Raw genomic sequence first — 27,434 nt, forward strand, 5'->3', positions numbered from 1 at the left:
TAGCATGCCAGATCCCACTGCTTCAGAAAAATCAGTCTCTCTCCTTATCCCCTGTGCAGATGAGAACTGCACTAGCAGGCTGCAGCTACTCCCCCAGAGACCAGGAAGGCAAGAAATACTGCAGATGTTGCATGGCCAACACCTGGGAAAACCTTCAAACGAAAAATCTTCACATACAATCTTGACCGCATTCACAACTTACATAGCCCTTTCTACACAGGTCAGGACTGCAGGAGATGGGACATTTTGCCAAATAATTTAGAAGAAAACTTGTTCACCTCAGGAAAACTCCGAACTTTAGGTTGTCTCAGTCTCTGGAATAAAATACGGACTAATAGATACATAATTCCACCTCATCCATACCTAACAATCAAATATTTTTAAGAAGCCTTTCTCACTATAAAATATCTAATACTGGGAAAACCATTTCCTGAGATAGACTAGTGAATTTATATACCTGTTTGCAGAGAAAGACATAATTCCTATCTTTTTTTCTGGTGTTTCAACAGAGCTACTTTTATTATCTAAACACAGAATTAGACAGATTATCTGGAGTAAACGAGGGTATGAAATTGGTTTACTTCATTTACATAACGTATTTGCCAGTGGACACCACCTGATCAAAGAACCATTTTTGGACTTCTCCAACCAATTTCATTGCTCCATTAGAGAAAAATCTAACAATTCACAAAGGAAAAAAAAAATCAGCAACCACCTTCTGTCAAAATACTGGAATTATTTTCAAAATCTGAAACTGAATTTGGAGTATCAACATGCCCATGGTAAAGTTCTACTCACATAATCTGAAAACTCACATTCCATGGAGTGTAAGAAGTTATTCATAAACCTTATTTTTAGTAAAATTTTAATAAAAATGATGCTTTGCATTTTCACATTCTGAAGAGCTAAAAATACAACCGGAACTTATTTACATTTTATAACAACAAAAATGTACAAATTACTATACAAAATGCAGTACCATCTCAAGAAAAACAAGTTTTTGAAAGTTCTAACAGTTAGGACATTAAACCTGTATTTTCTGAAGAGATACCACTTTAAAGACTAAGCATCAATAACTGAACAGTGATTTTCTTCATTGAGTTAATAAAAAACCCTTCCACGTCAATTATGACTACTATTACTTTTAATTTTGGCTGATACAAATATAATCTCATAATAAAAGTTACTGAATTTGTAACAAATCAAATTCAATACATATTCTCTCCCTTGAGGCTTTTGCCACAGAACTTTTCAAAATGAGAAAAGTAGTATAGAAACTTCTTTTTAAGGAAATAAGCCTGGCAAGAGATGAACAAGATACAGTTTTACAAAACCCCTGTATTTGTAAACACTCAAGCACTGCAGATGTTGAAAGTTATTTCAAAAGTATACATATGGCAATCACTGTATGCTATCTGATACAGATGTTTTAGACTGGAAATAGTTCGGCACAAGCTGAACCCATGGAATGGTAAATTTCAATTCACATTTCTGTTTGAAACATGCAAGCACATTCTGATATGCAAAAAGAAATCTGACACAGTTTTACTTTTAAAAATATGGGACAACCATACTATATATATGAAAAATTTTTTAAAAAAATCAGCTCAGTCAGACCCTTAACTACTGTTAAGTCAACTGGGAGATAGTGACACGAATGCATCTGGGCACCTGAGTTGTAAAAAGATGTTGATTCTCAGGTTTCAGTGTGGATGAATCTGATCCTACTAGTCTTTCAGACTGGGTGATCACTGTGATACCTGGAATATACCTTCTTGGGTGTATTTCTGATAAAACAGGTAAGAACCTAATGCATTTTATTTAATGCAAGCCCCCTATGTTATACCATGACCTTTAAAAAGCTGATAGCTATTTATTGATTTGAAAGCGAACCCAAAGAACAGACATCAGGTCACAAAGTAATCTGACATCAATAAATCCACAGCAGTCGTACTAGAGGAGTGACAGAAAAATGCTTCAAATTCAACACTGACAGTTTATATCAATGTAATGCTTTAGGATCATACAGTTACTCTTAAAAGGGGACTGTGTAAAAGTTTTAATCCTATTTCTAATTTGAGGGGAAAAAACCCCATAACAATCAGTTCCAAGTAATATGAAGAAACACTATTAAAGTGCCCAAACTGGTTTTACATTCATTTGAACCCATGTCTCTGAGCAGGTGAAACATCCTGGTCTGGAATATGTATGGTCCACTAATCTAATCTTCAAAACTTTGTTACTTTAACCCATGAGTATACTGTATGATTAGTAGAAAATCTTTAGCAGACACAAAAAAAATGAGAGATGAAACTGCAGCAAGAGAGCATGGCAAACCTGAGAGATCTATTAGTGCATAAATCTGCTTAAAAACTAAAAAGATAGAAAGAGAGAGCTAACAAACTACAATAAAAGTTATGTCTTTAAAGCAGTAAGTTATAACAGGGTGGGAAATGTTTAATATGCACATATACCTGCAAAGGGGTCACTATCTTTCTGAATGTAAAGAGCTGGTGTTTTTCACAGCATCAGATTTATGGTAAAAGCCATAAATTGTATTTTTTAATATTATGCTTTTCCCACCCTGGCAGAGAATAAACATGAATTCAGAAGCACAGTAGAAGTGAAAAACAAAGAAGAGGAGAGATAGAAAGCAGCAGAGAAAGACAGAAAAGGTGAATACAGAGCTACAGAAGTGTTTATTGAGCATGCTACAGAGGTAAGCAGAGTACACACAAAATGAAATTAAACAACCGTCAAACCTCCCAACTTTGTTAGAAAATTAATTTTTAATTGTGCCACTTTCAAACTATACTGAATTTTACAATTCTAAAGATGTAAAAACTCAACTAATAGAAAATATACATGACCTTTTTTTTCTCTACATAGATAACAGAATCTATGAATCTTGAAACTAAGTACATCAATTTCAAAAAGTATTGGTCATTTAAACAGAATCAAGGTAACAGTTCAGACTGACAGAGAACTGCTTTCAAATTAACTGGATCTGTAGATTCTGAGCCATGTTTATAGCAAAGTCAGATCAATTTCTAAATACAAAATATTTTGAAGAGATTTATTAAAACTGAATATTACAATGCAAGGTAAATTAAGACTAAAGGCACATAAACTTTGGTCCCACCTGGTTGTCAGTTTTAGAAAACTGCCACAAAATTTCCTGCAAGCATTTGCAGCAAACTTTCTTCATCATTGAAAAACACATGCACCATTTCCTGAACTAGCTTGACCAGTCTGTACATGCTCAGAAATCCACAACCATATTCCATATCTTAATTACAAACTAAAGATGGCAATATATATTGAAATGCACATAAGTCATGTCAACTTCAAAAACATCTACGAAAAATATTCAGCCACAAACAAGACATTACTTAGTGCTGACATTTATATGATACATCCCACAAGAGTGTGTACAAAAAGGTTAAGATTCCACAATGCTTTTCATGTAGGGCTCAAAGTCACGGAAGTCACTTTTTGTCCTTTTAGAAATTAATATTCTGTACCTTGTTAATTTTAACTAATGCCTACATTCATAACTGAATCTAGACCAGAACCATGGAACACAAAAGGCCTTTTTTTTAAAAAAAAAGCACAAAGCAAAAAGTAGCAGAAATCAAATAGCATCATTTTACTCTCTCAGCATAATGCATCTTATCCAATTAAAAAGAAAAAACAAATGACAAGCCAGCAGATAAAGAAATCTATCAAGCAGGAGAAACAAAAGCTTAACCTTTTTACACACTCCTGCCTAAACATATTTAAATTATCATGTAACAATGTGCCCCAGACAACCAAATTTCCTTTCTACTAGTTATGCAATTCCAGCAGTACTAGTTTTCCTTTTTAAGGCACGTACGTCAACTAAGTTGAAAAACTGTGGTTTAACTTGAAATCTTCTAAACAAAACGATGGTTTATCTAAACAACGGTTGAACAACAGCAGTTAGTATCACTGCTTTTTAAATTTTTTTTATTTTTTATTTTTTTAAAACAACCAAGGAATGATAACAGCATGAAATAAAAAATAAAAAAACCCAACAGAAGACAAACTCTGGTCCCCACTTTCCTGAACAGTCAATAGGTGACAACACCAAACAATGCAATACACCCTCATTTGCAATCTGCCTTTTTAAATAGTTGACTTAGAGAAAGAAACTCTCAGATGGTGATTTTCTCCAAGATTGTAATTGTGAAGATCAATCAAAGCCTGAATAGCTTCTTCTACTGTTGACATCTGAAGAAGTGCCATCTTGTGATCTCTTCTGAAACAAAATAATGGCATTAGGAACTCGAACACTACAGGGGGTGCTCCTACTGTTTGCTATCCTTCAGCACTTCTCCTTAAGACGTCCCGCAAAAACGTGCTTAGGCACTCTTTTGTTAAAGCTATGTACAGGAAAGTTACTTACTGAAAAAATTTAAATGCTTTCACAGTGCCTCCAGTGTTAGCAAACAATGTGCGTAGATCCTCTTCTGCTACTGATGGTCTACAGACAGAAAGAATACAAGCATAAGCAAGAAATAATTAGTCAAGTCAGCACGCTGTGATTCACATTAGTACTACTGGCTTACTGACAGCCAACACTTACGGAATATTGGACAGATGAAGTGTTGCAGAAGGAGGGAATATATTTTGAAAGTTTTTTGAACCAGGCTTCTTGAAGCGATGCAGAGGTGAATTACCAAAATCTTTAGTCAGCCCTTGGTCATCAAGTCCCTCTCGAGGTAGTTGTACTGTTTGATGTTTAGAAAGGGTAACTCGAATAATCTTTCCATACATTTTTTGTCCATTAAGATGGCTCATGGCTGAAAAAGACAAGATGTTTACTCAATTTGGTGTTACTTTTCAATAGCTTGTGGTACATCACACATAACCCTGCAAACGAGGGAAAAAACCCCAAGCAAATCAAAGGGTCAACGTGCTAAAAGACTGGAATCAAGAACTAGGTCTGCAGAATCCACATGAGTATTTTATTTTATTTAAAGATCATCACATGTGATTCAGCTGTTGAATTCCTTTAGGACATTGTGCAGACCTTCTGGAATACAAGTAGATGCAGGAAGATTCTGGATCTTGTGGGTAACCAGGGTACAAGACAAACTGAAAAAGGTAAACATGCTTAGTTCACCTGATTTTACACGCCATAATTCCAAGTACTTAGTCTAATGGGAATAAAAACAGAAAACTAATCTTACCCAGCTGTGACTGGTTTCCATCAGCCATCTGTATAAGAGCACTGTCTTTCTTATTGTATAAAATCTTCACACGCTGCACATCACCATAAACACCTTTTCAAAGTCAAAGGTAACCCAAAAGAGAAAGTTCATTTTAAAGCCAGTCACCTACATAATATATTTTGACATATCAATGGAACATTCAGACAGCAACAAGATCACTCACTCAAACTCAACACTCTCACAAATGAATAAAGGAGATAAAGATTTTGAATAGTGAATTTTGAAAAGAATAATTTCTGATAAACCCTCAAAGCTATGTGAATGATATTAAATTAAAGACCATGCAAAATATATTAGCATGCATTAAAAGAAAATTTGTGTCTATGGAGAGTTTTAAACAGCAAAAGAAAAACAGCAAAAGATTTACTATTCAACTTTAAGCCAAAGTGCTAGCTACAAATAAGAATTAAGGTGAAACAAAAAAAAACCAAAACAAACCAAAACAAAAAAACCAAAATTAAATCAATAATAAAAGTATAGTGCTAACAATAACATACCGAAGAGGGTAAACAGACTTTGGGGCGTAACCATCTTTAGAAGGAGAGAAGAGCAAGCAGCGTAAGACAAGAAGAGAGAAGAGTCGAGGAAGAGCGGAGATGAACAGATCATCCATAACGAAGGGTGGTTCCCGCAGAATGGTGAGGTGGTCATGGATCATGGTTTCAAGGCGGTTAATTGGGGCAAGTTGGTCCGAGGAACATTTTGTTCAAGCACAGAAGCATGAACATAGGGAATGAAGACAGGGAACGTAGACAAAGACGAGGAGAAGGGTAAGACAGGGAAGGGCATGGGAATTTGGGTAAAGACAAGGAGAGGGAAGTTGAACACAAAGGGAAAAGGATGAAATGGGGAAGGGAATACAGCAATGCAGAAGAAAAAAAATAAGGAAGTGGGGAACAAAAAAAAAATAAAATATAGGTCAGTACATAGGAAATGCAGGAATTTGGTCAGAAAATGGTTGGTTTATGTACTGTACAAGAAAAACTGAGTAAAATGTAGTCACCCAAGACAAATATGGGTAAAGTACATTCATATCAAGAATAAACTACAGCATTTCATCTCAACATGAAAATAAATTAAAAAAAAGCATGCAATAGAAATTTTAAACTTCGAACTTTAACTGCGTAAGCATGGCTGGTTATGAAATGCAGGCAAAAATCTTTCAAAATGGCACTCTGATCTAAAACATTTTAACATGCAAGACTGTGGATGACAAAATAGTACCAGATGATAAAAAAAGCTCAATGATTTACAGTGACAGAGGCCAGTTAAAAATGGAACAGCTAGACTGATACAAACTTCCCACATTTCATACCAGCTTTCACAGCCATCAAAATAAATGTACAGGACAGTAAAAATGCAAAACTAAATGAACCCCTTTACATTTCAGAGTTAGCAAGAAAGGTACAGTTAAGGTGAAAATGCTTTGCCACTATTTTTTTTATTATTATTTTTAAAAGACAAATGAGTAACTGCAAAGAAAAAAAATTACTAAGAGAGACTGGAAGAGTGCCGGGTCAAGATCTTTGGGAGAACCTTCAAAGAAAAATGTGTTAGAGTAGTTCACATAAATTAAGACCTTAAAATGTGAGATATAAGCATGAAATGAAACAGCAAACAATTAGAAGAAACAAAACAGAAATTCTAGTTTACATGATTATGATAATTGCAAAAGAAAGCTTAGTTGCTATTTTGTAAAAATAAAGCTTTCAATTCAAATGTCGAACATGCAGTAGTTACCACATTTTTCTTAGAAAAAATAGGTAGCTGACTATCAAAGGACATTTTAAGTTGTTAGCTACCTGGGAAAACAAAAGTATTTAACAATAATGGCTTTAAAATTAACCTTGGGGGATTATTAAAAAAAAACAAAACAAACCAGCAAAAATACTTTGAGCTTAAAATCCGAATGTAAGAGGCCAAATGCAAAGAAATTATAAAATACTGACAAATGAAGTGTGACTAAAGGAGGGGGGGCGGGGGGGAAGTAAAATAATTGTTTCACTGACCTCTTCATTTAAATTGCTAACCAGGAGGACTGTATTGCCACCAGCTGAAACTCCAGGCATTCCCACACGGCCAGCAGCAGCAGCCGCAGCTGCAGCAGCAGCATTTGGAATAGCCAAAGGACTCAGTGCTCCTGGAACAGCTGCAACAGGAAGCCCTAATTTTAAAATAAAGCATATTTTACGAAACACACACAAGTCGTTTAAAAACATACCTATATCAGTAAAAGTGTTGCATACAACCTCTACAAAGCAGACCATTCCACCGTTAGTCATCCAAAGGGTTGTGAAATGGGTGGTTAAATTAACATAAGGAAAAGAAATGTGAAATATTTTTTTGATTCAGATCAAGTCTTCAAAGAAGTGAGGAGGTGTAAAAAGTACCTTTTTCAAATAAACATTCTTGTGCACCAAAACTGTTTCCATTGTACTCTAAAATGCTTCCAGTATCTAGTATATCAAAAGGGTCGAAAGTAAATGCTGATCAGTAAGAAGAAACATTAATTGTGCTCTCTGCATCATGACATCCTTATTTTCTATCACCCTCTGAGAGGCATTCCTCCCTTCAACGTGATGCTTCAGAGTAAATATACAACACTGGAGTTGGCCATGTGAAAAGGCCTATGTATCTCTCACAGCCTTAGCATAAATCAGGTGAGGAGGTAACCTTCTCAATTCAAGATTCAAGCTACCACCACTGATTATGCTCTGTGGCTTTTGTAATCCAATTCCCTGAAGAAACACATTACCATTAGCTAAACCTTCAGCTGTGCTTTTATTATTCTTCTTCCAAGGAAACTCACATCCTATAGAAATCTGCTGGTTTTCCCTGGTCAAGTCACTAGGGTAACTAGGTACTATACATAGTTTATATAAGAGCTTTATTGTATTTGATCAAAATTTTATTTACACATTTTACAGAGTTCAGTAAAAGGACACTGACATAGCAAAGTGTGTAAAAAAACAATAAAGAAATACAACTTCAGTATTTTATTTTCTTTTACTGCAACTGGGTTCTCAGACTTCAGTATTTTTGCAAAATTTCTAATGTTTATATGATCACGCTAAGCTAACACAACTTTTTGACCCATCTTCCAGTATGTCAGATAGTCTAAATATAACCTTTATGCTATATACCTAAGACTACTTTCCTTCCCACATTAAGTTTTATTTTAAAGGAAGTCATAAAAGAAATTCTTCCATTTCAGTCAATGCCCAAATATTAAGCAGATAATAGTAAATATATTCAACCATTAATTTAAAAAAAAAAAAAAAAAAGAATAATCCTGGATTTAGTATCAAAAGGGAACACAAAGGGGGACAGAAGGAGGGGGAGTAAGCAAGCTTACTTTTTTTTCATTTATTCTTTGTTTTCCTAGAAAAGACTTATAGTTTCATTCCAATTCTTTGTGTTTTATTACACAAATTTTTGAAAACCAAGTAATTTAAGAAGAAAAAAAAAAGAGAGATTTTGCTGACCCCTCAAAGGGAACAGGACATCCATCACTACTTTGCGATAGTGCTTAATAGTATTACTGATTAAGCACTGAAGAATATTTTCTGGTCATTTCTGGTCAAAGCACATACAGAATAAAATCAGGAAGTATTCTAATAAAGGAAATTAAAGACATGGAATGCTTTCTGATAAACTTTAAAAGATTAAAAATGTTTGTATTCAGGGGTCAAACCAGAGGAATAGAAAGTTCTGAGTAATGATAATTCTAGTCATCTCTCATGATTGGATGAAGGAAAATCTACTTGAATCAAAAGGCAACAAATATGACCATTATATTGTATATATGTTGTATTTGTGGGACTGACTGTAATAAAAAGAAGGGAAAATCCCTATCTCGTCTTCCTTTCATCCTGCAAAAACAGGATTTGAGATTGTATGAAATATGGTCTATGGAAACAATTGCCAGTTACATTAAATAGGCAACAGTGACATATAATATGCTTGATCAGGTAAGCCAAGCACGAGCTACCGAGGGGTTAGGAAAGCACTCCCCCCTAGGTATGCTACTGTATGATCATCCGTTACGAGGGCTGTGCTAGGTCTTCCATCAGAGAAGACAGAAGTAACACTAACTGTCAGAGAAAGGATATGAAATTAGATGGACCACTGCTAGGCCAAGCACAGCAATTTTGTTTCTCAAAATCCATTTTGTGTGAAAGTGTAATACTATATACTTATGTATATTAACAGCAAGACGGAAATCCAGCATAAATATGACACGTTTTGCTCTTGGGTTAAGGCTGAAGAATATAGCTTTACTTTCAAGAAAAAACAATTAATAAAGGATGCAGTTAAAGAAAGTACCCCTGCGGAAGAAGAAAATAAGTTTATTCCCAATGTCAGGCTGTAAGACACAGGGAAACCTGTGAATATCAAGTTAAACTCCTCAAACAATTTTAAAAAATTCAGTTGTGTTCTAAAAAAATCATTTTGGAAATGTACTTTTGAGTGCTTTGCATTGCAGATGCTGAACATCACGTTTATTTACACTCAGCTACTGTAGAGGTCACACAGATAGAAATGTGAAGGATGACAGATGCCCACATGAAATGTGACAGATTTTATACTAGGTCAATAGCAATCATTTAGGTATTAGAGAATGCCAAGATACTAGAGCATTTAAAATCTTCCAGAGTGTCTAAGCACCTCTCCATAACCTTAGAAGCTCTAAGCTGGTCCAGCATTTTTAAGAATAAAGGAATCTAAAGATGACTAGTGAAGTTTTTATGGCTCTTTCCATAGTTGGGCAGAGCACATCTGAGTAATTCATACTCTACAAGGCAAAATTCTTCATAGCATGACATTCTTTGGTCCCACTGAAGAAATTAAAAACAAAGATTAATTCAACACCATTCATACAAAAATATTTTCAAATATTATCCTTTGAAAGCAATTAATTTAGTAAGAATCTTAAGAAGGAGCATTAGTGGAAAGTGCTAATAAAGAAAGGCAGTGATGACAGCAAGGCATAAAGCTGTGGGTGCCCTAACCACAACAACATATTTCCAGCTATGATATTACACAAATATCTAAACTGGAGTTAAAGCATTATTACATATTAGTATTTGCAATTATAAGTAGTTCTTATTTAAAATCTTTTGTTTGTTGTGGTTCAGTATATTACAGTTGTTGTTTATTCAAAGGTTTTTTTTCTGTAAGATCTCCTGTAACTTTTTTAGGGGGGAAGGGAAGGAGAATGTGTATATCTTTTCATATGTGAGGCAAAAAAAAAACCAAAAAGAAAAAGAAATCAACCATCTGCTTCCGAAAATTCATTTGAAACCAACCTATTCTGTCCATTAGTGATTTTCTCCTTCTTTCAAAAGATAACAAGACTCATTGAAAAGATGTCCAATTTACAGTCTCAAAGATTTCTGACACGTTAGTTTCATCACAGCTGAGGATGTAGTAGATGAATGAGTAATGATGCACACAGGCAAGGATCATCTACTTGATTGATACGTTTCTAACCGATTACATAGCACACATAGATCTCATTTCTTGGAAAGGCCAAATTACAAACCCACAGAAAACACAATTCTTGTTCTGTAGGTCTCCGATGCACCTTGATTTGCCATTCTGATTTAAGCAAGTCTAATTTTTTTAATAAATAAAAATAAGAACTGGTATTATGATTAATAGCTACCATGCAGCACCCTGTTTAAGATTTGAGGACTTAGCTGAAATTATTTAGAAGTGTTAGCTACTTTGTCAGCATGATAAACCAGTATTAGAAAGCTTTGTCACTAGCTTTATTTTAGCTTCCAACAATTACAGATAACAGATTTTTGCTTTTTCAGGATATTATGAATGTAAAACATACAAATATTATATACCCTTTTTCCTAGCCTTTTTAGGTCTTTCTCCTCAATGAAGTTTAAACACAGCATGTTAACATTATTTACTGCCCCTCAGTGTATCTTTTGCATGACTTCTGAAATGCAAATCACTAATGCCATTTTAGTGAGAGCCATATTAGAACTAGACTAAAAATACATGGTGAAAACCATAGGCAGTAGGAGTAGGCATCTTAATGCAGGTATGCATAACTGTGACTGAGAACTGGATTTAGTCCCTAGACCTGTTATGAACCCTTTTTGTGGCTTTATGTCAAGTAACCACCATCTTTTCTATTTGTTACTGGCCTGCTTCTTATACTTACCCTAAATAGGTTTGGGGCAGATAGTAGGTTCTTTTAAAAACTCTGCATAACAGCTTATGAAGCTGCAAGTGTTACTATACTACATCATAAAGTTACATTTACTGAAGAGGAGGGTTAATTCCATCCAGAAGGAAATTGAGATATGTAATGGTTTAGTATTAATGCAGATTTCAACATTAAGACTAACAAGACTCACATCTTGTCACTAAAACTCAACGCACAAAATTATGTTAAACCTAAACCTCACATCTGACACATAAATTACAGTATACTGTTATAAAAACAACAACAAAAAGGCACCCAAGTAGTACAACTATCCAGCATGTAAGAGCATAATGTAAGCAAAAGTCAGAACTGAGGCCTAACCACATTGTCTGTTAGTGATCTCATTATATAGATAGAACAGCTACAGCAAGAATTTCAACAAAAATGCCACAGGTTCAACTTATGGTATTCTTTTTGAGCATGCAAAAGAACCTGAAGAACATCACATTGAACTCAACACAGAGCTCTACTCTTTCAGGGAGAAAGATGCCCTTTGGGAACCACCTGTGAATAGTGCATGGCAGACACTCTGACTGAGTATGCTCTGAATATATCGACATTACAGAAATAAGAATTCTAAAGCAAATAAAATTAAATAAAATATTAAGAGAAAAGAAAGAAGCAGGAGGAAGGTTGCTGCTATCACTCTGCCATATTTCACACATTATAGTTTGCCAGCCTCCATCTTATAACTCTGAACTTTTAAGTGTTCCGACCCTTCTTCGAGTATCTGAATAAAAATTCAGCTATAAATTGCATGCACAAGCATCCATTTAGTCTTTTACGTTTTTTCTATCCTTTGTCCTTTCTTATTTATGTCACTGATACTTTGTGCCTTTTTGCACAGTAAGACAGCCCAGAATGACAACCTTGTTCTTCCATATTCAAACAAGCACCGTTCCCATTTTGACAACTATCCAAATGGCTAAGGCACCAACAGTACTATGGAGCCTTTTTGTAAAGGCTTTCAGCTGTAGAGCTTGAATTCTGTTTAAAAAAAAAAGGCAAATGGGGGGAAAAAAAGGCAACCCCACACCAAAAAACCCACAAACCCCAAACAAAACAAAGAGATCACTGCATAGTCATCCCCATTTGACAGATGATGCAATTGCAATATACCAAGCTCGCCCAACTGGCCATGAGCAGTTAGAAAATGGACCCAGCTCCCTTAAGTCTCTTTCAATACAATGAATGTTTTTACAGAGGAAAAAAACCAACCATGCTATATATAATCCCCACTACTTACTAAAATAAACATGACTGACTTCACTCATACTCTGAAAATGTTTCACAGCTGCAATGAAAGTTACTCATGTTGTGTAACTTTTATTTTCCTGCTGCTTGGAAAAACTGTGCATTTAAAGAGGTCCATCCAGAGAGTGAGAATTAAAACATTTAATGAGTTAATATGACTGTCATCTTCATAATTTTACTAGCAAAAACCTTTAATATACACAAAAGAACGAGTCTGATTAAAATCAAAAGGTTAGAAAACTTATGTAGTTTTGTAGACAAAAATTACAAAAGCATCTAAGTGACTTCCAAGCCTAAAACACTAGAACATAAAGTCTGCTAAAGCCATTGTCACTTGGATAACTATAACAAGTATAATAATCCCAACCATTAAATGTACCCAAAGTGATGCAATGATCCAAGCATCCTCAGAGTGTGATTCCACTATGCTAAGCAAATTAAACCTGTTAATTTGATGCATACTATAAGCATTATATACAAACAAATATGCCAGTACGTCGGAAGCTGGAAATCAACTTGTCAGGATTCAAGAAAATGTCAGTTACATACGTAATGCTGCATTTGGCACAGTTTTATAAATCATGAATATTTAACTCTCTCCTCTCCTAACTCCCTGCCTTACAACACCTAATATAATTGCTCTCGTATTAATAAGCACCTTTTTTACTTTGTTTCCTTACTACTCATAATGCAGGCCCATGTCTACATTCTAGTCACACTGTGCTGACAAAAGAATTACTAACTGCATTTCTACTGCCCTCATCTCTATGGTGTCAAACTTCTTCACAAGCACTCATCTATCTTCCCTATCAATCCATGAAATGAGAGATTTCAATTTTTAAGTGATGGGAAGTTAAAAGAGGGAAAAAAGAAAGTAAACTTTAGCTACAGGTTCTTCAGAGACTTTAGATTCTTATGGTATTTTTCACTTTCCAAAACTTCTGCTATAGCTACAAGTGATACAGCATTTTGCAAATCATACTGGAGAATGTGAAGGCAAGCACTCCAAAATCTGTGGGAGGTGGGTGTGTGGGGAATTTATAATTAGATACAAAATATATCCTTCAAGTAATATGATATAGCGCAGCATTCAGTAACCCTAACTGATATTTACCCTTTTCCTGAGCTCAAATCATTCACTAAAGCACCTTCTAACTTCTGTAACACACAGAGAGCAGAGATCCCTCTTTACTACATTAAGTCTGACCTACTTCAAGTGGCCCGTCCTGTACAAAAAACAAAGCATGAAATCTTTTTTAAGAGCATAATCTTTCCTCATTGAAGGAAACCAACAAAATGTTAATTTCATAATCTGATACTACAAATAAGCATTAACATGAATGAAACATACAAATCATGTTACGTCTCTGTTAGAAACTTGGGTGGGAGGGTGGGCAAAGTAGGCAGTAGCAGCTGATGGGAACATATGAAAGAAGAGAGGACAGATTTGGGAATAAACATAGAACTAACTTGACTTTTCCTTATACTTTGTGCATTTCTCATTTTGTCATGCATTCTCTCATTCATTTATGCAGCACTTCTAATGACAATATAATTGTGTTACTACAATTCAGATCACAATATAGACTGAACCCTGAGTGGGCCTTTGGAGGTTATTGCAATTTAAGCTCTTTAATACTTAGAAGGATTATTAAAAATTCTCATCAAGGGACTTTGCCATATGAAAGAACAACATCAGAATCATACCTAGAAGAGAGGTCTCCTTTGCAAATGCTGCAGCAATAGCTGGGTCCAGCGCTGGCTGTCCATCCCCAGACGGAAGATCAGGACGAGTGTAGTCCCTGCTTTTATCGTTGTTGTACTTGACATTCAAATTCACCAATTTGGAAAAATCAATCCGTAGGGTACAGCAAGCATTATAAATATTTTGACCATCTAAGGCCTGGAAAAGGGAGTCAATTTATTTAAAAAATGCATAATACAGGTTGGTTGCACAACTTTTTAAAAAAAAAAACAAAACCAAACAAAAAAAATCCCCACGAGGTCAGCATTTATCTGTCTTACCATCTAGCTTAAAACCAATTAAGATCAAAATGCATTAACCTCTCTTAACATGATTCCAGGAAGCTTGATGTTTACTTCTTACCCAGAAACTGTTTATGCAAAGTGGCAAGAGACATCTTAATTCAAACTTAGAAGTTAGTCTGTTGAATAAAAGTTAGTTAACCTGTATTCCATAGTACAGCTTTAATTCAGACATAATGCCAAATAAGTTTCTCACAGAATAAAAAAAATCCACACAAGTAGTCTTTTACATTGAAAACTGATCTGAGAAAAAAAAAATTTAAAAATCTAAACTTGAATACCATGTTGGACAGTTATCTGTTAAAGCAGAATATTTACACTGTTCCTGCATGTTTACCTTGTCCCATTAAAGGTAATGAGTGCCAAAATTGAAAGCAAAGCAACTTTATCTGCTCACCGAACGTTACTAATGCTTTTTTTTTTTTTTAAAAAATGCTATTTTCACAATGAATTGATACTTCTGAAAGGATGCCAATGAACAGTAAAATTCACATGAACTGTTAACATGACATCACTTAGAACTCTATGAAAACACTCTCTAAAAAGGCCTAGTTATATATGTTTTGTTCACCTTCATTATGTATCAGGCAAACTGATACACCTGGATTTTATTCCATTTACGTTTTGGGCACACCTTCATTTCACTTGAAGCACTAACAGCTAAATATGAGCTATTAAAAAAATGGAAACTTTAATATTCTTAAGAAATGCTAGGAAATGAAGATCCAGCTCATCTTAAAAATTAATCCATTCAATCAAGTCATCGTGTCAAATATAAAACTACCTTATATACATGTGGTAAAAAACAATTAAAAAAAAAATCACACTTTCAAATAGAAAAATCAGATCTTTTGTTTCTTTTGACTAATGCTGGACTGACATGTAACACTTCTAGACCTGAGCTAACTCTTGCACAGCTAGCTCGGTTACATCTGCAATGCACTTTCCAACACATTCAAGTTCTGGTAGAACTTACTATTTTGAGCCAAGCACTGCACGAACCTCGTGTGCCTGCTGGGTAAGGAAGCAAGATAGCTATTTTCATACAGTGAGGCATCTGGAAATGGAACATCCTGCAGACACCCCCCTGCTAGGTCTGGGCCAGCAAGGCTGTCCCTTCCTACAAAATGTATTATCACAGCTGACATCTCCAGGGCTTGTGAAATCACTTAAAAGAATTACCACCATTTTACCACCATTAGCAGTCAATGTACAAGAGTAAGTCAGCATTACTAGAAAATAAAATGCTGATATAGAAACCTGACAATCTAGACATCACACAACAAAAACTATGAAATTAAAGAGAAACTCCTGTGCTTGAAACTCAGCTTCAACAATGTTTTATACAATATTAGCAAGCAAAATCTACTGTCCTGACTCACAGAATACAAGTTGAGGATTAGTTCTGTTTCGCTGGGGGGGGTGGGGGTGGACGTCACCATTATAGAATACAGAATTTGCTAGCTTTTTTATACACAGTGGTAAAGCAGAATCTGAAACTCCTCACTTACATCTAAAAAAGTATATGCCGAGAATCGGTCACCACTTTTAGAAGATTCTTACCTTCTAAAATCCACTAAGATATGGATTATAGGTAGATCCAGTTTATGCAGCCAGAGCTTACTTATTGTCAAAGACAATACCATTGCCATCAAGGAAATACCCATTCACATAATGAAGAAAACTAGGTATAAATGAGACCAAAAGGCAGTATCCTTTAGCTTTGTCCAAATCACAGGACCATAACACAAAGCTCTAAGTCTTCAAAGTACAATCAAGATTCGTATTGTATCTCTGTGTGGAGTCCGTAGACACACTGATTTACGGCTGGTAGATGGCTAAGTTGATGAAAATCTTTTAGTCTTAAAAAGTAGCAAACCAAAATATACCTGTGTTTGTAGTTTCCAGAGTAGTCAATATTAAAGGGAGCCACATAAGTAACTAAAACTAACACCACAACAGCAAAACCTCCTTCTTCTGACAAATTCAAAGAGAACAAAAGTACATACAAAAGAATACTGCGCAAGAGAAATCCCTTGTAGTTGGGACGCAGACAGTCTGAAAGAACATCTTGAACCAGGAAAGGAAGGAGATGCACTCTTAATGAGCACTGTAGTCACACTCTGGGAAAGGCTCCTTGCAACAAACCGAACCCAAAAAAACCTCACCCCACCCACCTCTACCAGCAGCATCATACACCTCCAACAACAATGCAAGAAAGATTACCAGCAACTAGGGTTTTTCAAGATTAACTATTCACATGTAAAGTCACAACTAGAAACGTATGTGGCCTGAGCTCCTTCTTATATGGCAATAACACAACATGCAACAAACACTCTAAACTTGCTTGTCTCAGACGTCCGGAAAAAAATGAGAAGACAGTAGCCATACTGTTAGTGAATACATACAGACGTCATCTCAAAAAACTCTGGTTACTGCTAAGAAATATCTCTTTCTTTCAGCATTTATCAATACATACATTCCATGTGACACAGTAAACACCACATACATGCCAAATCAAGGACATCAAGTATTGTGGGACCCTTGTACAAATGTGAGTATCATTCTTTATCTTGCCTGTGCCAGCAAACTCACTACTTAAGACTCAAGGACAGAAGTATCAAAACTTATGTCAATATGCCATACTAAAAACATAATGATACTGAATCATTTTGAGGCCCCTCCCTCCCTCTGGTTCCTAAAAAGTACCCTCCTCTCGGGTACTTTCCCAAGGGGGAAAATGATTCTGATGAGTGGTTCATCTCCTGCCAGGAGCTTGTCAGCAGACAGATTCCTGAAAAAATATGTTGTGGTATTTAGGAGCACACAGACAAGATGGCTCACAGAATACAGAGAAGACCAATAGAAAACAGTGGTAAAAGAAGAAACAAAACTCCCTTTCTCAATTCAGACTGACGCATAATCCAAGGAAAGGGGCACATGCCTGAACTAACACAATGATCGTAACTCCACCGTGCAAACACACTATCATCCGACAAGTTTCTCTACAGCCACTTAGATTGCTTTTGGGAGATGAAAAAAGCCACCACACCAAAAAAACCTTAAACAAAACAACAAACCCAAAAAAACCCACCCCAAACAAACAAACAAACGATGCGTCCTAATAGCGAAGCATGCTACATGGCTCTACATCATCTATGGCAGTTAAGAAAGGGAGCAAACCAGAAACAAAGAAAATCACAATCCCCAATACCAGTTAAAGTTCCAAAATAGCAGAGTTGGCTGTAAAGAAGCTAGTATTCCTAGACCACTACTACCGTAGAAACATTCAAAATATTTTAAAAGGGTCTTAACAGCCAGAGTTACATTCACAAAGAATCCAAAATCTGTTCATGTCTCAAGGCAGCACCTTTCACTGAAGGCAAGAATAAGCAAGCAAGGCCTAACAACACAGAAAATAGCAGAAACAGCCTGGGAAGTCATAAGGGTCCAGAACAGAGAGCTGTGACTGTCACAGACAGCAAAAATAACCAATACAGGGAATATCAACAAAATGGAGGTCTGCACCACAAAACACAATATGCCCTCATTTCTTAAAAATAATGTCAAACCACTCTCTTTTTGCTCATAGCAACCAGGAGGATGAAGAGATGAAAACTGCTGACTGAGAAAAGATCCCATAGATTAACAGGTGAGACACAAGACTGTTCCAATAGAAAAAAAGAAAAAAGTAAATATTTTCTCCTGATGATGATGTAATCAACCACACACAAGCTTTTCTGCAAAAGCACAGTAAGAATTTGTAAGTATCTATCATGATACTTGGCTCTCTGCTTTCCCAATGTGATCGTGGATGTTGAGAGAAGTGGTAACAGCAGTAAAGGTGATCTCAGATAGCAAAAGTACTCTACGAAGTTACAAAATGTTGTAACATCCTGAATGATCGATGCAGCTCTCCGATGCAGCTTCTTCATGCAGGTAAGACATCTATCTGTAGGCTCCGAAGTGGAGGAAGATCATTCCCAGAATCATTTCTTCTCTCAGGCCTTCCTCACCTGAATGGAGGGCTTTCTGATGTAACGGATAGAATTTACTGCTCTCTTTTTACTTTCAGGGTTCAAGATACCTGAAAATCCTTGTGAAAGAAGAGTTCCTTGAGAAGTGCTATGTTCATAGGAATTATGCTTTGATGAGCTTCTCCCAAGGCCTGTATAGACCACGATCTGTGGAGTGATCCCTACAGGACACGGTCAAGGTAGCCCTCTAAAATCAGGAAGAGATATGCCACTTACGATATTCTTTAACTAATTCACATACAGTACCTAGAAGACAGACAAGAACACCGTTCGGAAGACAGAAACTGATTTGATGTTTTGATATCCTCATTTCCCAGTTCAGAAATAGAGCCCAGAGATTTAGCTAGCAGGTATTTCTGGAGACACATGGCTTCAAGCCACAACAGTGTATCTGCTGTTCTTTGTCAAGCACTGTAGGCACCGAAGATGATCCAAGACAGGAAACAGATCTCTTGCAGCATGAGGATAGCTTGAAAGCATTTACCAAGGTCTGATAAAGAAAAATCAAATCAGAGTGGAGGGGCAAACACAACAAAACCACTGCTGTCTCTCCAAATTCATAAGGAGAAAAAAAAGACAGAAATTTAATCCCTACTTTCTCTCTCTTCCCAAAGCACACAAAGCAGGAGAAACTAAATATTTTTTCAAGGGCGTAACAGTAAATAGTAAATATCTCCTGGGAGAGATGTGTCCCAAGTGCATCCTACAGATATGCATTTGAATGAAATTAATTTTTTTAGAGACAAGTATCTTGGATATGAGAAGTTTCTGTGGCTAAAAAGTATCTAAACCACATTCTATTAAAAAAAAAATCTTGTTTTTGAATAAGGTGTAGGACCAGTTGCCTATCTTATTCTTTTCTACAAAACTGGAAAATCCAGGAAACAAACACTGTTGCTGCACTTCCTGGTTTTTCTGATACAATAGATACAATCCAGCACTCTTCTGTTTACCTGAACACTACTTATCATTTCCAAGCAGAAATTGTGCTCTTTAGGATTCAAGATGCCCAAAAATTCTTAATGCAATAAATCATGGATAATTGCCCTGAAGCTAAAGATCTTATCTGGAAATGTCCTTGCTTTCCATTCTGACAACAACTGCCTGAAGTTCCTATTACAGATTTTAGGGTAATGTAGCCTAGCAGAGATCTTTTACAGACTGCTACCAGTGCAGGGCCACCCTGCTGTCACTCAAAACAACTGGAAAGAAGACATCCTGAATTTCAGTCGAACTTCAACAAAACCTCTGTAGACATACTCTGAATCACCTATGGGCCAAGTAAGGACCAACTGGCCAACTACAGTAGAAATTCTCAGTTAGACTTGTGATATTTTTAACCCACATTAGGCCAAGATGACTGTCAAGCGCTACGTACGAGTCACAGTTAATCCTCCATAGACAAGGCATTAATAACTCTGTCAATATCCAAGATCTGGCAAGAGGACTTTTAGTGCATTTACGCAGTCAACACTCGGGATTAACCAGCTGTTCAGATGGAAACACTGGCATTCTAATCTTTCTATGGTATACCAGATTACTGATATTCAAATATTTGAAGTTTGCTGCTTATGCTGTGGGTAATGATTATTTACTATGAAAATGAGCTACTTTTGATGCTTAGAATATCTCCTTATGCATACAGACATCTCGAGGACATCACTTTCCCTTTCATTAGGAGAAGCACAGTAGTTCACTGTGCTCTATTGTTGCACATTCTCAGGACTTCTCTTCAACCCATGGCAAGACTGCTGCATTGCACAGAACCTGAAGTTTGTCATCTTCACTTTAACTTGTCGGTATAACGAACCATAATGATCCAATCCGAGGGTGGTGATCAAACATGAATCAGCATAGCCATAATCTACTTTTATAGGAAATAAGTTTCTCACAAAGCAAGTGGAGGAGGTATGCAATTTTTCACTACTTGCTCATTCGAATAGCAAAAGTGTTCCCATAGGGCTAGACGCTTCGTATTGTACATTCTTGTCAGTGTCGCTATTTTCTCAGAACCTTCAAATGAATAACATCTCTCCTTGGTACTTAAATCACTTGAGTTTTTCAAATTGCTCTTTAACTTCCTTAATAAGTCTTCAATTTCTATTAAGGCCACATTCTGATTTCCTGTTAAGAGTGCCAGTGGAAAATTAAATCTCCCCATTATCTTCTACAGCAACAATGGATGGAAAACAAATTGAAAAATTTCTTTACTCTTTTACCATGCTTTTAATTTTGAAGTCCATGCAACTTAAGTGTAGCCACCACATCTTCTTGCTTCTACTGTATTTCCAGATGTATTTAAACTGGAGGGTTTCTTCCTGTCATCTGACTGCTTCTTTCCCTTAGGTATTTTTGTTTTGGTGGCACTTCATGTTTTAACACAGTAGCTCAAACATAAGAACTGTACTTATTTTAATCTATTTAGCTTGGGAGAGTAGTGGGGAAAGCAAACCTTCCTTCAAATTTAGCATTCTTCAATACTTGCAGTTGGTATTACTCTTATCATTTTGTCTATTTATGTATAGATTAAAATATGAAACTATAAACCTAAGACCATTTCAATCTGCCACTAAGATAGGCTCCAAGATCACTCTGACAATGACTGTACATGCAGGAGTCACTGTTACTCAACGAAGCTTAGTCATTCACAGCTTAGTCATTAGCTATCACCAGTGAAGAGCTACCCTAATCAAAACATGCAAAACTGCAGAAACAAATACATGCGCTTTTTTCTTTTTAATGACCAATACAGTATCCCACAAGCTAGTATCAGTTTGTCAAAAGTCAACAACAGCAAGAGATTCTTAGGTTCCTTTCATACTTTTACATACCTCATCCTTTTGTTAATTTGTCACTTCTTTATAATATATTCCTAGAATTACACTGATAATTTTCGAATCACTACAATCCAATTTACAGATGCCATCTTTCCATTAAATCTTCTGATAGTATGTGTAAAACTCAAAAAATGAAGTAAAAAAATGTATCACTCAACATCATATTTGCTTCAAAAATGCACTTTAAAAGCAACATTAACATCTATTACTGAAAAATAACTTTCCAAACACAAATCAAGGCTGAATTAGAACATTCTGCAACACATCATTATCCAACTGTTTTTAGGATACTATAATTACTTTCACAAACCTATATCCAATCCAAAAATCACGTTTGTTTTGAAAGTATCTACTAACAATAATCCAATGGGTTTACTAAATTTGTTGCTTACAGTGAATTAATTAAGCATCAACATTACATCCTACATTTTACTTCTGGTTGACATTTTCACTATTGCAGTCTTGCATATTATTTCATCTTTGTGCAGTCTTATTAAAATATTTGTTAATAATTATAGATGTATACAATTCTTTAGATATAGTATCCTTAAACATAGTATCTTTAAACACTGATTTTACACAATATAACAACATTATATAATAACTCCCATTTACTTTTCTGATCTCAAAAAATTCGTACAAGTGGTGGAGGAGTATGACACATTATTATGGTGAGTACCCTGTTATATTAACATTTTACGAACACTTAAGAGTACAGGAAGGTCTCCAGCCTTAAAAGAGAACTATACTTACTAGTTTTGCTTGCTGTGCGTTTACTGGATCACCATACTGCAGTAAAGCTTGAAACTGGTTATTCTTTGTGAATGTGATTATCTTCAACACAGCACCAAATTTAGAGAATATCTGCCAAAAACATTGTAAAGTTTTACACACATGTTCCTCCCAATCATTGCTCAAGTTAAAATGACATTTGTCTTACCTGATGAAGAACATCCAGGGTTACTGGGTAGTACATATTGTCAATAATTATTCTAAGTACTGGACTCTGAGCAGGAGTCACTGCACTCTCACTAACTGTGGTCCCGCTAATGGGAGCATTTGTTGCCTGCACAGCAGTCACTGCCTGAAGAACAGCTTGGGCCCGCTTTAAAAAAAAAAAAAAAGACACAAGACAGTTTTTTTTAATATTTCAAGATGATAGCTAGAAATTAATTAGCAATATTCACACAGTTAACTTCAGAAACATAAAATAGTCCACTTATTTAAAACTCAGAGCTACAGACATAACACAACAGAAGTGCAATGCAGTCCAACTCTGTGAGAAGAGACAATAAAAATGAAAGCATCAATTAATCCTTATGCCACACTAAGGAGGTGCTTCAAAGGGCACCAATATCAATCTTCCTAGTAGCCAACTTATTGTTCTACTAGTAAGGATAAAAAAAAGAGGATTTTGTAGGTTTCAAGACTCTTTAAAGACTTTTTTCTTTCCTTTAAAGAAGCAAACAAACAAAAAACACCAAACAAAAAAACCCAAGCCTACAGAAACCAGAAGTATTTATCCTATTTTTCAAGAGATCATACTACAGTTAACTTTGCACTGCCATCTTAATTATGTAGAAGGCTCTGACTGGAAGTGTTAGTGTAGCATTATCCCATCCTAACTTCTCATTTTTAACCCAATGAAATACTACACAAGACTTTAAGTGTCAGAAAGTAGTATCCGCAGAGAGGTAAACAAACCAGTGTCTGTTATCCAGCCTCTTTCATAAAAAGAAAAACAAAATCCTCTCCATGTGTAGGGATTTTTTGGTTTTTAAACACAAGCAGGGTTTTAGAAATTCAAAGGTAACCACATAATGACATCACAAGAACACACATCTATGTAACTACTTCCACTGCCAAAACTGACAGTATCAGAAAGATTAGATGTCTTTTTCTGAGAAAGAAAAAGTGCAGAAAAAAGGGTTTCCATTTAATATTTTCATTACAGTAGTCTTATGAAGCAAAACAATACAAAACAGAGACAAGTGAGCATGCCAGGTAAAAATAATAACCACCATATTAACGCATACTGCGTATTTTAAAAGTATTAGAACTACTACACAATTTCATGTCTCAACTTACATGATACTCCTCATACTGAAACGAATCAATGAGTAAGGAAAGTGGGGGAGGGGGAAAAAAAAAAACCAAAAACCTGGTGAACACTACTTGGGAAAACAAAATTTACCTCTACGTTTAACATTAATTACTGTAACTCTGCAAAAACATCTTTTGACAACATGTTCTTTTTTTTTCCCTAATGTATGAAATACACAACTTTCAAGCTGGCCAGATATTTGGCTGAGTTGCATAATTACTTCCTATTCCTTCTCTAAGCACTGAAGCACCAACCAGTTAAAACTCACTCCTTAAAGTGACTGGAAAAGTTTAGACTCTATAACCCAAAGAACCAAAAGTTGTGAAGTAAATTTTAACATACAGCCCTTGTTAGCACTATCCATCTATGCTTATATATCATATTTCATTCCACTAAAGTTAATGTGAATACATGAAGGAATACAGGACTTAAAATTGATGAATAAGAATAAAAGCTATAAAACTAATACCTTCCTGCTTGAACATCCAGAAAAAGACAATTTCAAAATGAATTTGAGATACTAGTTACAGAATACTTACTGCCACATACCTATTTATATTATTCAGCTCTAAATTAAAGAAATAGAGACTTGAAAGTGTGGGAATATGTTAAAATTGGGTATTAATGCATATGGTGGCATAAAAGCTGCTAAAAAGTCAGCACATCCTATACGTTGAAAAAATGGGCATGTGAAGTACAAAAACAGTATCACCACAGAAGCCAGAGGACAATGTAAGAGAAAGCTTCTTAAATGAGTATGTCCATCCATTATATGTGCAGACAGAATTAATCTTCTATTCTCTCTTTTCAAAAAGTAAATGAAGGTATTTACTTTTCAAGTGGCATTTTTTTGGGGAAAAAAAATCCTCAATTTTTAAAAAGTACCTTTAGCAGACAAACTATCAAAAGATTCTAAGGAACTGGAATGTTTAGAAAGATCAACAGGAAAATCAACACTATACTTGAACTGAACCAAGATATCTTTCAATAGATTACCCTGAAATGGTTTTTAAAGGTAACAGCTATAATTTTATGATTTACATACCTTACCCAAGACAGGACACAAGTAACAGAATCTAACTTGATATTTACAACTATCTTTTGTACCATCAAAAAGAAAACATAAGAAATTAACCTTACAATAATCATCTGACTTGTGGCAAGCTGAAGTCTCTTTTAACCCTCTAATTTTTGTGAAATGGTCACCGTATTACTTTTGCTAATTTTCCTGTTCTACTAAAATTTGAAATAGGTTCTGCAGAGGCAAGAGCAAAGCATTTTTTTTGTTATTAAGTATATTTGTCTCTATAGTGATCATTAAGGTATTCCCCTCCAGGAACAGCAGATCACATAAGCTGAGGTTACCACTGCTACCAGATCGATCATTCAAAGCACTGAAACGTAGGCATTGCCATTAATCATTATCACTAGGGAAATCCAAATTGGCATTAGGATCTCAGGTGTCAGAATAAGAAAGTTCATTTTTTCATCCTACAGTCTCTAAACTAAGATAAAAACTTATGAAAAAAATTAAAGGTAAGAGACAGTCAAGAATCTTTTTCTTTTTACTTTAAGGAAACATTAAGAAAATTCATTGTAATGGAAAGATCACACAGGAAGCAAATCCCCTTCGATGTCACAAAATGGAATGATCATAGGTAAGACTACAATAGTGTTAGAATGTGGACAAAAACATATGCCACATGAGCCAAGAATACATGCCATGCCTCATTTTTTACTGTCTGCATTTGTAATACTACATCACAGTAAATATACCTGGTTAAGTGTGTTATCAGTCTTTAGTTCTTTATGATTGGAATACTGGATATAGATAGGTTGGTTACGAAGATGAGGCGTCACAGCAGAGTAGTAATTAACCATAGTGATAGCTGCTTCTTCTGTAGCAAGTTCCAAAAATGCCTGCAATTGAACAGTTAGTTTTTAGTATTGACAAAGCAGATAATCTTCATATTAGCAGCATCTAAAAACACTTAAAGGGTTTGATAACACATTTCAACAAATAGAAGTCTTCAGAAGATGTCATTATCTACATACCAACTGTATTTGCTAAGCTACTTCATCTCCAAAAATTCACCTGTGAAGATGTAGGACTAAATATTTATCTTACACCTAACTTTTTGCTTGACATAGCTGGAAACCAACCCCTGTTTCCAAAAATGATTTACTAAAAGACCGTATAAATTCATAAAAAAAACCCTGAAGGAACAAAGGCCTTTTTTTTTTTTAAATACTTACTGTTATATGACATTTCAATAGCATTTTAACAGCGTATTTTGAAATTAGACAGTAAACATACTAAAAAATTGAAAGTAATAAATTACCTGATTTTTCCCTTTCAGCATCAGGATGTTGGTTACTTTACCAAATGGTAAACCTAAAGCAATAACTTCAGTTTCTGTCACTTCCCCAGGTAATTTCCTGATATGAAGAACACGAGAAGGAGCCCCATCCATTTTATCGTCACCTTTGAATTTCTTGTTGTCATTACCATTGGCTGAAAGACATATTCAGACTCTATTTGAAAGGTTTACTGATATTATTAGGGCTTTATTTAAGATGCTTTTAATTATAAATATGAGATAATTTTCAAGTAAGCCATCTCTTTCTTTGATCTAAATAAAATTCAAGGGTTCAGAACAAATTCTGAATAGACAAATGTTATGTAGTTTCATGAAAGGTGGACTGTTCAAGACTAACTCAAATAGCCCTCTGTGATAACTCATTTTGTAAAAAAGACAAAAACTACAGCAAATACTTTTCATCTCACTTTCAATGAAGTATCTCATACAATATCACATAAGAATATTAATTATGACTCAGACGAGCTTGCATAAGAACTCTAAAGTACATAAAAAACCCAATGAGAAGTTACCTAGAATTTTTTTTTTTAAGAGAGAAAAATGGTGGTGAACAGTTACTAGAAGAGCTCCTAAAGGAAAGTTTTAAGGATTGTTTGCACTAAGGAACCAGACACAAAAAGTAGGAAACTATCAAAGCGAGACAGGAAGTATTATTAATGCTGAGAAGGATCACACTGGAGAAAGGGGATGACCCAGAGGACTGACATCACAAGAGTCTGATGAAATCCACAACCTCAGAATTTAAGGACCAAGCACAAAAATGTCCATTATGAACTACGGGCTCATCCATAGAGAAGGAAAAATAAACTGGGGAGAAAAAAAGAAAGATGAGATTTTCCTAGCAGAAGCAGGGAAGCATTGATATCATTGCACAAAGCACCAGAAAGACACTATTCAGAATATTGTACAGAATTCCAGCAAAATTCCAGCTTGAGTTCCTTCTTCTTGCAATAAAGAGCTAGCTAGTTGGATAGAAGTAGTCTTGCTTTGGAAAGAAGGGCAGAAAAAAAAAATATTTACTTTAGTTAAAAGGTCATACAACCACTGTCTACAAATATGTCAGTGAAGTAAACATCACAAAGAGACAAGAGCTAAAGAACAATGCTGTCATAAGACACATGGATATTAATCAATCAATGCTAGAAATCAGAATGCATTTCGATATGAGAGAACTAAATGTTAAGATTTCCTTTTTTCTACTTCTGGCTATAAAACATACAAGCCAGTGTGTGAGCTATTCAACCTCTGATTTCATGTTAGAAGAGCAGTTCAATAGCTACTTACTATT

General features: G+C 35.3%; 1 protein-coding gene across 7 annotated transcripts in view; it reads right to left on the reverse strand.

Annotated features, from left to right (window-relative positions):
• Positions 1-867: 867 nt before the first annotated feature.
• Positions 868-27,434, reverse strand: part of PTBP2 (polypyrimidine tract binding protein 2) — a 53,144-nt gene continuing 26,577 nt past the window's right edge. For 4 of the 7 annotated variants that reach the window (XM_054833189.1, XM_054833188.1, XM_054833186.1 and 1 more), the window contains 11 exons: positions 26,108-26,280; positions 25,542-25,685; positions 22,602-22,766; positions 22,415-22,525; positions 14,449-14,644; positions 7,268-7,422; positions 5,756-5,789; positions 5,217-5,309; positions 4,610-4,826; positions 4,430-4,507; positions 868-4,282 (listed from right to left, as the gene is read on the reverse strand). In XM_054833189.1, the coding sequence (XP_054689164.1) occupies positions 4,150-4,282; positions 4,430-4,507; positions 4,610-4,826; positions 5,217-5,309; positions 5,756-5,789; positions 7,268-7,422; positions 14,449-14,644; positions 22,415-22,525; positions 22,602-22,766; positions 25,542-25,685; positions 26,108-26,280 (1,499 nt within the window). In that variant the 3' untranslated portion in view covers positions 868-4,149. The remainder of the gene's footprint in view (positions 4,283-4,429; positions 4,508-4,609; positions 4,827-5,216; positions 5,310-5,755; positions 5,790-7,267; positions 7,423-14,448; positions 14,645-22,414; positions 22,526-22,601; positions 22,767-25,541; positions 25,686-26,107; positions 26,281-27,434) is intronic. The other 3 variants (XM_054833184.1, XM_054833185.1, XM_054833183.1) reach the window with 3 other exon arrangements.

This window comes from Grus americana, chromosome 8 (assembly GCF_028858705.1).
Source record: "Grus americana isolate bGruAme1 chromosome 8, bGruAme1.mat, whole genome shotgun sequence".
Classification (NCBI taxonomy): domain Eukaryota; kingdom Metazoa; phylum Chordata; class Aves; order Gruiformes; family Gruidae; genus Grus; species Grus americana.